This window comes from Stegostoma tigrinum, chromosome X (genome assembly GCF_030684315.1).
Source record: "Stegostoma tigrinum isolate sSteTig4 chromosome X, sSteTig4.hap1, whole genome shotgun sequence".
NCBI classification, from domain to species: domain Eukaryota; kingdom Metazoa; phylum Chordata; class Chondrichthyes; order Orectolobiformes; family Stegostomatidae; genus Stegostoma; species Stegostoma tigrinum.
The window spans coordinates 13,761,821-13,775,150 of NC_081404.1; the positions used below are offsets into that span (position 1 = coordinate 13,761,821).

At 48.5% G+C, this 13,330-nt stretch overlaps 1 protein-coding gene across 1 annotated transcript; it reads left to right on the top strand.

Annotated features, from left to right (window-relative positions):
- The first annotated feature begins 7,095 nt into the window (after window positions 1–7,095).
- On the top strand, window positions 7,096–11,090 carry LOC132207523 (keratin, type II cytoskeletal 8-like). Its single transcript, XM_059643406.1, has 9 exons — window positions 7,096–7,660; window positions 7,784–7,992; window positions 8,361–8,421; window positions 8,512–8,607; window positions 8,742–8,906; window positions 8,995–9,120; window positions 9,450–9,670; window positions 10,078–10,127; window positions 10,630–11,090. The coding sequence occupies exons 1-9, from the start codon at window positions 7,196–7,198 to the stop codon at window positions 10,785–10,787; spliced, it is 1,551 nt and encodes a 516-aa protein (XP_059499389.1). The 5' UTR covers window positions 7,096–7,195; the 3' UTR covers window positions 10,788–11,090.
- The last annotated feature ends 2,240 nt before the right edge of the window (window positions 11,091–13,330 follow it).

Here is a 13,330-nt window from a genome sequence, read left to right on the forward strand (position 1 = left end):
TCACGTTGCCGCGATACGCAGCACCCTCCCTGACAGGACCCAGCACCAACGGCAACAGCTTTGGGTCTGGCCTCAGACATTTCCATTCCCATTGAGCACTTGTGCTTTTCAGCAAAATGGAAGCTACAAATGGCAGCTCTTTCAGACGTGCGTTCTGTGTGTCTAACCGAGTCTGCACCTGCCCACTTATCCCCCGAGCTGCAAGGATATCAGGTCAATAGGCCAGCATTTCCGGGGAACCGACACTTTCCCATTCACTTCCAGCCTTCCGCGGTTTATCGTCTCCCCACTTATATATTCAGCTGTCCCCCAGGGCCTTTTCACTTTACTCACCACCATTGTGTTCGTCGCCCTTTTCCCGCAGCACTGGCACCCGAATACCCGCCACCTAACCTTGACTTTCTGTGGATGGACACCTCACATTGACCGTGGTGCACCACTTCAGCTGCTTCGCTGTGCAGCCCTGATCAATGAGTGACCAGAACCCTGACTGATACTTCTGCAGCTCTGCTACTCTGTTCCTGTGTCTCGCTGGACTGATTGCAATGGATCCACGCGGCTGACCAGAGCCAACTCTCCAGGCTGCACTGCTATGGGCCACCGAACCGTCAGCACTCTAAGCGTCTCACACCTTGCCCAAGTCCCTGGACTGATATCATAGACAGCCCAGAACTTTACAAATTCCAAATGTGTTATTAATGTCGCCAGATTGCACACCTTCCAATTATACCATTTTTGTACTGCAACGCATTCTTTGCCTTGCATCACAGCGGCATCCACTAGCTCCCTCAAGCTTCATCCCGTCTTATTTAGAATATAGAACATAGAACAGTACAGCACAGAACAGGCCCTTCAGCCCACAATGTTGTGCCGACCATTGATCCTCATGTATGCACCCTCAAATTTCTGTGACCATATACATGTCCAGCAGTCTCTTAAATGACCCCAATGACCTTGCTTCCACAACTGCTGCTGGCAATGCATTCCATGCTCTCACAACTCTCTGTGTAAAGAACCCACCTCTGACATCCCCTCTATACTTTCCTCCAACCAGCTTAAAACTATGACCCCTCGTGCTAGCCATTTCTGCCCTGGGAAATAGTCTCTGGCTATCAACTCTATCTATGCCTCTCATTATCTTGTATACCTCAATTAGGTCCCCTCTCCTCCTCCTTTTCTCCAATGAAAACAGACCGAGCTCAGTCAACCTCTCTTCATAAGATAAGCCCTCCAGTCCAGGCAGCATCCTGGTAAACCTCCTCTGAACCCTCTCCAAAGCATCCACATCTTTCCTATAATAGGGCGCCCAGAACTGGACGCAGTATTCCAAGTGCGGTCCAACCAAAGTTTTAAAGAGCTGCAACAAGATCTCACGACTCTTAAACTCAATCCCCCTGTTAATGAAAGCCAAAACACCATATGCTTTCTTAACAACCCTGTCCACTTGGGTGGCCATTTTAAGGGATCTATGTATCTGCACACCAAGATTCCTCTGTTACGCCACGCTGCCAAGAATCCTATCCTTAATCCTGTACTCAGCTTTCAAATTCGACCTTCCAAAATGCATCACCTCGCATTTATCCAGGTTGAACTCCATCTGCCACCTCTCAGCTCATCTCTGCATCCTGTCAATGTCCCGCTGCAGCCTACAACAGCCCTCTACACTGTCAACGACACCTCCGACCTTTGTGTCGTCTGCAAACTTGCTGACCCATCCTTCAATTCCCTTGTCCAAGTCATTAATAAAAATTACAAACAGTAGAGGCCCAAGGACAGAGCCCTGTGGAACTCCACTCACCACTGACTTCCAGGCAGAATATTTTCCTTCTACTACCACGCGCTGTCTTCTGTTGGCCAGCCAATTCTGTATCCAAGCAGCTAAGTTCCCCTGTATCCCATTCCTCCTGACCTTCTGAATGAGCCTACCATGGGGAACCTTATCAAATGCCTTGCTGAAGCCCATATACACCACATCCACAGCTCGACCCTCATCAACTTTTCTAGTCACATCCTCAAAAAACTCGATAAGGTTTGTAAGGCATGACCTACCCCTCACAAAGCCGTGTTGACTGTATTTGATCAAGCCATGCTCTTCCAGATGGTCATAAATCTTATCCCTCAGAATCCTTTCTAACACCTTGCAGACGACAGACGTGAGACTTACTGGTCTATAATTGCCGGGGATTTCCCTATTTCCTTTCTTGAAGAGAGGAATTACATTTGCCTCTCTCCAGTCCTCAGGTACGACTCCAGTGGACAGCGAGGATGCAAAGATCTTCGCAAGTGGCGAAGCAATTGCATTTCTCGCTTCCCAAAGCAGCCGAGGACAAATCTGATCCGGGCCTGGCGACTTGTCAATCTTAATGTTTGACAAAATTTTCAGCACATCAGCTTCCTCTATCTCTATCCCTTCCAGCATGCACACCTGCTCTTCAAAGGTTACATTCACTACAAAGTTCGTTTCTTTCGTAAAGACAGAAGCAAAAAACTCATTTAGGGCTTCCCCTACCTCCTCAGGCTCCACACACAAGTTCCCTATGCTATCCCTGATCGGCCCTACTCTTTCTTTGATCATTCTCTTATTCCTCACGTAAGTGTAAAATGCCTTTGTGTTTTCCCGGATTCCTTCTGCCAAGCCTTTCTCGTGCCCCCTCCTGGCTCTCCACAGACCATTTTTGAGCTCCTTCCTTGCCTGCATGTAATCCTCTCTCGCTGAGCTTGACCCTAGCTTCCTCCACCTTATGTAAGCTACCTTCTTCCTTTTCACAAGAAGCTCCACCGCTCTCGTCATCCAAGGTTCCTTAATCTTACCCCTTCTTGCCTGTCTCAGAGGGACATATTTACTCATCACTCCCAACAACTGTTCCTTAAACCGTCTCCACATGTCTATAGTTCCCTTACCATGGAACAATTGCTCCCAGTCCATGCTTCCTAACTCATGTCTAAACGCATCATAGTTTCCTCTTCCCCAATTAAATATCCTCCCATTTTGCCTAATCCTCTCCTTCTCCATAGCTATGTAGAATGTGAGGCAGTTATGGTCACTATCACCAAAATGCTCTCCCACCACAAGATCTGATACCTGCCCCGGCTCGTTTCCGAGCACCAATTCTAGAATGGCCTCTCCCCTCGTCGGCCTGTCAACGTACTGCGTTAGGAAACCCTCCTGAACACACCTTACAATAACAGCTCCATTCAAATCTTCTGCTCGAAGGAGGTTCCAATCAATATCAGGAAAGTTGAAGTCACCCATTACAACAACCCTACTAAATCCACACTTTTCCAAAATCTGTCGACCTCTGCTTTCTTCAATCTCCCTGCTGCTATTGGGGGGCCTGTAGTAAACCCCTAACGAGGTGACTACTCCTTTGCTGTTCCTAATTTCCACCCATACTGACTCAGTAGGCAGATCTTCCTCGACAAAGGAAGCTTCTGTAGCTGTGATACCCTCTCTGATTAGTAGTGCTACACCCCCTCCTCTTTTTCCCCCCTCCCTATTCTTTTTAAATGTTCTAAACCCTGGAAGATCCAGCAACCATTCCTGCCCATGAGAAACCCATGTCTCTGTTATGGCCACAACATCATAGCACCAGGTACTGATCCATGCTCTAAGTTCATCACTTTTATTCCTGATACTCCTTGCATTAAAGCAAACACACTTTAACCGATCCCTTGGTTCCTTCCCAGGAAAATCCTTCCCACTAGCTGGTCTACCTCTTGCTACTGCCTCACCTGCATCAACGCTCACCTCTGGTATACAGCTCAGGTTCCCACCCCTCTGCCATACTAGTTTAAACCCTCTCGAACTACTCGAGCGAACCTTCCACCCAGGACATTGGTCCCCTTCCAGTTCAGATGCAACCCGTCCTTCTTGTACAGGTCCCACCTTCCCCAGAAGGCATCCCAATTATCTACATATCTGAAGCCCTCCCTCCTACACCAGCTGCGTAGCCACGTGTTCAGCTGCGCCCGCTCCCTGTTCCTTGCCTCGCTATCTCGTGGCACTGGTAGTAACCTAGAGAACACTACTCTGTTCGTCCTGCTCTGCAGCTTCCATCCTAACTCCCTGAAATCACTTTTTATATCTTCAATCCTATTTCTGGCCATATCATTTGTGCCAATATGTAACACGATTTCTGGCTGTTCGCCCTCCCCTTTTAGAACCTTATACACCCGATCGGAGACGTCCCGGACCCTGGCACCGGGGAGGCAACATACCTTCCGGGAATCCCGATCTTGCCCACAAAATCTCCTGTCGATTCCCCTAACTATCGAGTCCCCTACCACGAGTACTTTTCTATTCTGCCCCCTTCCCTTCTTTGCCACACAGTGTCAGGCTCAGTGCCAGAGAACTGACGACTATGGCTTTCCTCTGGTAGGTCATCCCCCCCAGCAGTATCCAAAACGGTATACTTATTGCTGAGGGGAATGTCCACAGGGGATCTCTGCGCTGTGTGTCTGTCCCCTTTCCTCCCCCTAACTGTAACCCATCTATCCTCGTCCTGAGCCTTAGGAGTGATCAACTCCCGATAACTCCTCTCAATTACCCCCTCTGCCTCCCGATGATCCGTAGTTCATCCAGCTCCAGCTCCACTTCCCTAACACGGTTCTCAAGGAGCTGGAGTTGGGTGCACTTCCCGCAGATGTAGCCAGCGGAGACGTGTGCCACGTCTCCCAACTGCCACATTCTGCAGGAGGAGCAAGCAACTGCCCTAGCATCCATACCCCACTTATCTGAACACCCACTCAATACTAAAGAAGAAAGCTTACGTCAAATAATAATAACAAATTAATAACAAACTTATATTCAATAGAGAAAGTTTAGAATGAACCTTACCTTATTAACTAGGTTAGAGGAGGAGGGCGGGTGGGAGACTCTACAGTTGTAGAGTCTCGGGTTTAGCCGCCTCGCTGATATAGATGGTCACTGCTTTCCTTCCCGGCTGCCCCTCTGGTCCTCGTCACTTCCTCCGCTGTTCCCGCTCCTTCTCTGAAAGAGGAAAAACACCGCTGCCCGCTACCGGTAAGTAGTTTTAAAAATTTATTTACTTTTATTGTAAATAATCAACACTGCTGCTCCCAGTAAGCTCATTATAACACTGTAGGGAAGTTTTCTAATATTCACGAAGCCTTACAATCCCTGAAACATCTGTTCAATTTAAACAGTGGTGAACAAAATACTCAACGTCCCCATTTGACTGGAATGTCACCATTTATTTAACCGTGTGTTTGGGGGTTTGGTGGTTGTACAATGTGGGTGGGTGTAATGGTGCACAGCGCTCAATTCCCATGGGCTCTCTGCCCGCTCTCACGCAATCTTCCATTGCTAATTTTCATGAGACTGCCCAAGTCAGAAAAGCAGCTCGTCGCTCTCTCCAACCTCCGTCATTCACCAAACTCCAAGGTCCAGATCGTGTTGCAAGTTGCACTCAGTGACCAGCTGCCTTCCAATCTCATTGATTTCCAGAAACTGCGACTAAGATCATTCGTGGGTGGGAGCCTGAGACTTTCCTGCTGGCCTGGCCATGTCCAAGATTCAGACGCGACCAGAAAAGCTGCAAACTGAACATAGAACATAAAACATAGAACATTACAGCACAGTACAGGCCCTTCGGCCCTCGATGTTGTGCAGACCTGTCATACCGATCTTCAGCCAATCTAACCGACACTATTCCATGTACGTCCATATGCTTGTCCAATGACGACTTAAATGTACCTAAAGTTGGCGAATCTACTGCCGTTGCAGGCAAAGCGTTCCTTTCCCTTACTACTCTCTGAGTAAAGAAACTACCTCTGACATCTGTCCCATATCTTTCACCCCTCAATTTAAAGCTATGCCCCCTCGTGCTCGCCGTCACCATCCTAGGAAAAAGGCTCTCCCTATCCACCCTATCTAACTCTCTGATTATTTTATATCTTTCAATTAAGTCACCTCTCAACCGTCTTCTCTCTGATGAAAACAGCCTCAAGTCCCTCAGCCTTACCTCGTAAGACCTTCCCTCCATACCAGGTAACATCCTAGTAAATCTCCTCTGCACCCTTTCCAGAGCTTCCACCTCCTTCTTACAATGCTGTGACCAGAACTGTACACAAACTGCACTGTAAAGTTCGTTGTGTATATTCAGACGCTGTGACACGACTGTGCAGCAAGTAGGACTGCAACTCAGGCCTCCTTACTCAGAGGTAGGGACATTCCCACCACATCGCCAAAGCGCTGAACTTTCCATTTGATGCTGCTTGTGGAAGAGAAGGCGCTGGAGATCCTGTGAATTCACCCGTTTCACCAGTTGGTGGAGCCTCTGGAACACAGTCCTCGGGAACTGCGCGACTGTGCAAAGGGGATCGTTCCAAGCGCCTCTCACACACTTCTTGCTCGCTGCATCCTGTCACCCGCACCCCCCAACAAGCACCAAACCAACTCAGCGCTCGAACGCTGTCAGCAAGGCACTTAACAACTTCAAATCATACGTTCAACATCAGAAACACGATCCAAGAGGCAGATTTTTATGTTCAAAATGTATTCGAAGAAAGGCACGCACTATTTGGGCGGAGACAGTGGCGAATGTGCAAAGAGGGCAGAGGTGGAGGAATGCCCAGACTGTCTGAGGGTTGGAGGGAGCCCAAACAGGGAGAAAGAAAAGTGGGTTCGGGACCAGAAGGAGTGTCCGAACATGGAGGGGTGCGCGGGTCGACCGGGATTTGCGAAATCCCGGCTATGAAGTGAATGGGGAAAGCTGGATGTGGGTAATGGGTTGGCAAAGGGGTGACCATTCAGGAGAAGATGCGGTTGAAGCAGGGACTGCCCAGTTGAGAAAAGGCCTGAAACAGCTGACGATGTAAAATGGGGTGGTGGTTAGGAGGAGTGGGCGGTGTTGGAGAACCTTGGACTGATTGCAAGTGGCGAGCTAAGCAAAGAATCAGGTGTTGGCGCTCGGCAAAGGTGCAGGTCCCACCTCTCCTCCCCGGCCCAGGGGCACAGGGCGGCGGCTGGTTCCTCCCCTCTCCGGCTTGCTCCATTCTGGGCGGTTCCTTGTCAACAGACAGCCCCTTGGCCAACCCAGACTCACACGGACATAAAAGCAGCCGAGTCCGTCCTCAGCTCCACCGAGCCGTTCACGTTCTGACTGTGCTCTCTCTCTCTCACTCTCTCTCTCTGTCTCTGCGAGTCTGTGTCTACGTCGTGAAAAACCTCGAAATGACATCGAAAATCATCAGCAGCACCACCAGCAGCACCTCCCGCAGCAGCAGGAGCCGAGGGGGAGGCCCAATTGGCGGAGCAGCCGGGTTTTCCACTGGACTGATCCTTTCGGGAAGCGGAGGGGGTGTTCGGGGACCCAGGAGCTCCCAAAGTGTCATCCTGAGACCGACACAGTCCGTTTCAAGCGCCCGAATCTCCCGAGGCTCGGTGTTGGGCTCCAGCAGATATGGTGGCGGCGGTGGATCGAGCTTCAGCCGAATAAGTGTCGGTGCGGCTGGTTTAGGCTCAATGGGCTACCGGGGATATGGGGGAGGTATGTCTCAAGGTCTGATCCAGAGAACCGCTGCCCTGGACCTGAGCACCCCTTTGCCTCAAATCGATACCACCCAGCGGGCTATCCGAGTGGAGGAGAGCAAGCAGCTTCAGGGACTCAATAACCAGTTCGCGGACTTCGTTGGCAAGGTAATGTTCAGTGCTGCCCAGGCGGGTGGGTTTGTCAAATGCGTCCTCCGTGTCGTTTTCTCTCGTGCCTTGTGGTGTCCGTCGCAACGTCTAACTATCTGTCTCTCCATCTCACCCCGCCAGGTTCGGTATTTGGAAAGGATCAATACTGAGCTGAATATCAAACTGAAACTTCTGCAGGATCAAGGCGAATACAAATCCAACATCGAGAGCATGTTCCAGGTCTACATTGACAATCTGAAGAAACAACTGGAGGCACTTGGCCAGGAGAAGCTGAGGTTCGAGGCAGACCTGGTCCAAATGCAAGCTCTGGTCGAGGACTATAAGGGCAAGTAAGTGAGCTGCAGCTGAGTTGAGTCACGGGTTGCTTCGGAGGCGGGTTCGTGTCCGAACCAAACAGAAATACCAGGGACAGAATGAGTTCGCTTTGCCAAACCGGTAGAATGACAGCTGACGGAATTGTCCGCAGCATTGCCATGTAGACCGAACCGAACTGCACAGGGCTGTGCCGCTTCTCGTCTACGCGCTCGTTTGATTGAAGTGGGAGCACGGCTGATGCTTCCGACAACATCGTCTGACAGTGTGTGTCTTGTGTCGGGACGGAAAGGTAACGACGAGCGGAGACAGAGACAAAACAGGGACGGTGATAGGGATCAGGCTGAAAGACTGAGCATCGGTAAAACAATCTCTTTCGTTCCAGGTACGAAGATGAAATCAACAAGCGGACGGAAATGGAAAATGAGTTTGTCCTGGTCAAGAAGGTGACTTTTATAACGATGCGCGGTACAGATCTCCGTTTGCGGCGACTTTTGCTCACTTTCATCAATGCATTCCCTCCCTCTGCTCTTTAGGATGTTGATGACTCGTACATGAGCAAAGTGGAGCTGGAAGCTAAACTGGAAGGTCTGACAGATGAAATCGATTTCCTGCGGTCTATCTATGAAGAGGTAAACACGTGGCAATGGTCGGGCTGTTATCGTTTTCTGATCTGCTTTCCATTCGAGTCTCATGCAATGTAGCCCGAATGGTTTTCAATCACCTTGCAATCTTCATCCGCCTCCCCGCCCCCGCCCACATGTAGGAAATCCGGGAGCTGCAAGCCCAGATACAGAACACATGTGTCAATGTGCAATTGGAGGGCGGTCCGAAATTCGATGTCGAGGAGCTCCTCGCCAATGCCAGGAGGCAGTACGAAGCCTGCGCCCAGCAGAGCCGTGAGGAAGCGGAAACTTGGAAACAAACCAAGGTGAAGATTACGTGTCGCTGTCGCGTTCTTATCCAGCGGGCTGCAAAGTGAACTGTGGGACTAACGTGTTCCCAATGTCTGTTTGCAGATGCAGGAACTGGCCATGGCGTCTGGACAATGTGGCGATGATCTCAATATGCTGAAGTCAGAGATTAAACAGTCGACAGATCAAATCCGGAAACTGAAAGCATCCATCGATGCCCTGAAAAAGGAGGTAGGCAAAGGTGTGAAAGCGAACAGGGGGTGGGAAACGGTTGTAAATATCTGTACGTCTCTTTTACTCTCTCTGTCTTACCTCTCTGTCCGACATTATTATCGGGAAGGCAATAAGGGGATAGGATCAGCTCAGCTGGGTTCTTTTCTGAACGCGTGGGGGGTCTGACTGCTGTCCTTTCCGATTGGAATCAGTGGCTGGCCAGTCACGCCGCCCTCCCCAAATCATTGCGCGGGGCGGGAGCGTTTTGCCTCGGTGTCGTTCTGAACACTGAGCTGACCCCAGTAAATACTGAAGAAACTGGCCGAATGAATATTTATGTTCCTCAGCGTCTGAAACTGGAAGATGCAATCCGAGAAGCAGAGGAACGCGGCGAGAATTCTCTGAAAGACTCTCGGATGAGGATTAGCGAACTGGAAGAGGCCATCTTGAGAGCCGGGCAAGAGCTTTCCAAACAAGCCAGGGAGTACGAACAGCTGGTGGGCATCAAGCTTGCACTGGACATTGAAATTGGGACCTACAAGAAAATGCTGGAGGGAGAGGAGGCAAGGTAAGATCAGGGCCAGTCGCTAATCGCAGCCATCACATTGAGTCCCGTGCTGGCAAATTGCAGTCCGTCCTTGCAGTTGACTGGTAGCTCTGGTCTCTGAGAATGGAATGGACTGCAGGCACTGGGAGTGACAATCTCTTCATTATCGACATGTCCCGGGTAAAGGTCAGCTGTCCCGTTCCTCACGCTCCCATGGCCTGCTGGCCCCTGCTGCCTGTGACAGCAGCACCTAAAGACTGGGCACTTTGCCTGAGGCGAAGGAAGCTGACAGTGCCCTTTCAGAAGTGCATCCCAGCAGATGTCAGAGTCTCTGGGTGAGGGAGGAACTTGGGAAAACGGAGTGAAAGGGTGACTGTGATTTCCTGCAATTTCCTGCTCCGATCTGAGTGTGTTTCATTTCTCAACAGGATGGCAAGTGGGGTTAAAACCCTCAACATCCAGCAAGTCCAGAGCCAAGGTAAGAGAATTTGAGGTCCAAGTGAAGTGTGATGATTCTTTCTGGTCAGGTTCTGCTCAGCTTCATTCCAATCAGCCATCATCATTTCCCACCTTCAACATCAGATGCTTGTATCATTTGGCCTTGTAAAATGATCGGTAATCACCAGCCCTTGCCAGCCTACTTCACATCCCTGATTGACATCACCCAACCAGCTTTCAGTTCATGAGGCTCCAATTCTCGGAATTCCTTCTGTCAGCATTTCCTTCATTCTCCTTCCCAGTCGCCTCCTTCAAGGGCTAGATTTTCCGCATGCTTTTTCTCATCGTCCTGATGGATTTTAGGGTGTCAAATTGTTTCTTGGAGAAAGCGGCTGCAAAACATCTTGGGCTGTCGTACTTTGCGAAAGATACAACACAAATTGAGTTACTTTATCATTTTGCAATTATACTTTCAATTGTAGCACCAAGATTACAAGAAAATTTTTTTTTTCTCTCTCTCTCTCTCTCTGCCCCTTTGACAGGTGGTTTGCAGCAAGGCTTGGGTTGGGGAGCTGGATCATCTTCCTATGAGACCTCACTCAGTTCAAGTGGCTCTTACGCGAGCAACAGAGCGACGGTGGGTGGACGAACCACGTATGAGGTGTCGAGCACAGGACTCAGTCAACAAGGGATCATTTGAAACCATCAGTGCCTCCCAGCCGTTCATTGTCAGAGGTTATACTTTCCCTCAGTACTGTTTTTAGAGCGGTGGTTGACATCTTTATATTCACTTCATGTCTGCTACTCGGAATGACTGCATTAACCTGTTCACGTTTCATACTTAAATGACATGAAGTCTACAGCGACATCTTCATCAGTTGACAAAATAAAGTAAACTTTGTGAAAGTTTGGGTTTGTGGGAAATGCAGTCAGGACGTTCACACTGTATTTGTTGGTATCTTTAAAATGGGAATTAAAGCAAAGCTTTCGCTGTTGAACTCTGTTTCACTTTGATGTGTAATTTTGTTCGTTGATTTACCTTATGGCATTGCTGTCCGGCTGAATAAACGTGTAAACTGCACAACTCGATTGCTTTTTGAACAGCACAATGTTAAATGAATGAAAAGGACAATGCTCATCCATTGTTGTGTAATTCAAGAAGTGCCCACTCCAATATCGTTACATTTCCACAAGTATGATGACACGTGGAAAGACGTCTTTGTAGTTAGCATGTCGGCACAAATACCCCAACACTGAAAATAAGCTGTCAGCCGTGAATGAAACTATTCAGTCCAACATCAGTGAAACCACTGTTGTGAATCTGACCAGATTCCCTCAAAATATTTTACCAAGTTATCTAGACCTTCACTCGTTCTGATCAGAAATGTAAATATAATGTGTGTCCCAAATGAACTACGACTCATCAAACCACATGATGTTAAGCTCTACTTAAAATACAACCAAGGAAGGAAGCATTTGGAATAACAACTGTATTGGAAATCTTCATAGAAGAATAAATACAGTAATTATGACTTACTTCCTGTGCCAATACAGAAGCATCCCATAAGCAACATCCATTGGGTAAAGGGAAAATTCAGGCACAGATTCTCACACACATTTCTCCAGTCTAGGAGGGAAATATCACCCGGAGAAAATACAAAGAAAGTAGCGACCCGGAGGCATTCACTCAAGCTCCCAACTCTGTTGAGACTCCAACAGCTTCTGATGCTGCATGAAAAAGTCCCGAAATCTATAGACAATAGACAATAGCTACTGGAATCGGCCATTCGGCCCTTCGAGCCAGCACCCCCATTCGTTATGATCATGGCTGATCATCCACAGTCAGTATCCTGTTCCTGCCTTCTCCCCATAACCCTGGATTCCACTGTCTTTAAGAACTAATATCTATCTCTTTCTTCAAAGCATCCAGAGAGTTGGCCTCCACTGCCTTCTTGGGCAGAGCATTCCATATATCCACCACTCTCTGGCTAAAGAAGTTTCTCCTCAACTCTGTTCTAAATGGCCTAGCCCTTATTTTTAAACTGTGTCCTCTGGTTCTGGACTCACCCGTCAGCGGAAACATGCTTCCTGCCTCCAAAGTCTCCAATCCCTGAATAAACTTATACGCCTCAATCAGATGCCCTCTCATCATTCTCAGCTCAAGTGTATACAAGCACAGTCGCTCCAATCTTTCAACATCCGATAGTCCCGCCATTCTGGGAATTGACCTCGTGAGCCTACACTGCACTCCCTCAATAGCAACAATGTCCTTCCTCAAATTTGGAGACCAAAACTGCACACAAAACTCCAGGTGCACTCTCACCAGGGCCCTGTACAGCTGCAGAAGGACCTCTTTGCTCCGATACTCAATTCCTCTTGTTATGAAGGCCAGCATGTAATTAGCTTTCTTCACTGCCTGCTGTACCTGCATGCTTGCTTTCATTGGCTAATTGACAAGAACACCTAGGTCTCGTTGTACTTCCCCTTTACGGAAATTGACTCCATGGAGGTCGTAATCTGCCTTCCTGTTCTTGCCACCAAAGTGTATAACTGCACATTTATCCACATTAAACTGCATCTGCCATGCATCCGTCCACTCAACCAGCTTGTCCAAATCACCCTGTATTCTCAAAACATCCTCCTCACATTTCACACTGCTACCCAACTTTGTGTCATCTGCAAATTTGCTAATATTACTTTAAATGCCTTCATCTATATCATTAATATATATCGTAAACAGCTGCGGTCCCAACACCGAATCTTGTGGTACCTCACTGGTCACTGCCTGTCATTCCGAAAGGGACCTGTTTATCACTACTCTTTGCTTCCTGTCAGCCAGCCAATTTTCAGTCCAACTCAGTATTTTGCCCCCAATACCATGTGCCCTAATTTTGTTCACCAATCTCCGATGTGGGACTTTATCAAAGGCTTTCTGAAAGTACATCCACTGTTTCTCCCTTAACCATCTTCAGAGATACATTCTCCAAAAAATGCAGAAGATTAGTCAAGCACGATTTCCCCTTCGTAAATCCATGCTGACTCTGACCTATTCTGTTCCTGCTATCCAAATGAATTGTAATTTCATCTTTTATAATTGACTCCAGCATCTTTCCCACCACTGACGTCAGGCTAACCGGTCTATCATTTCCTCTTTTCCCTCTCCCTCCTTTCTTGAAAAGTGCGACAACATTTGCCAGCCTCCAATTCACAGGAACTGATCCTGAATCTATCGACCCTTGGAAC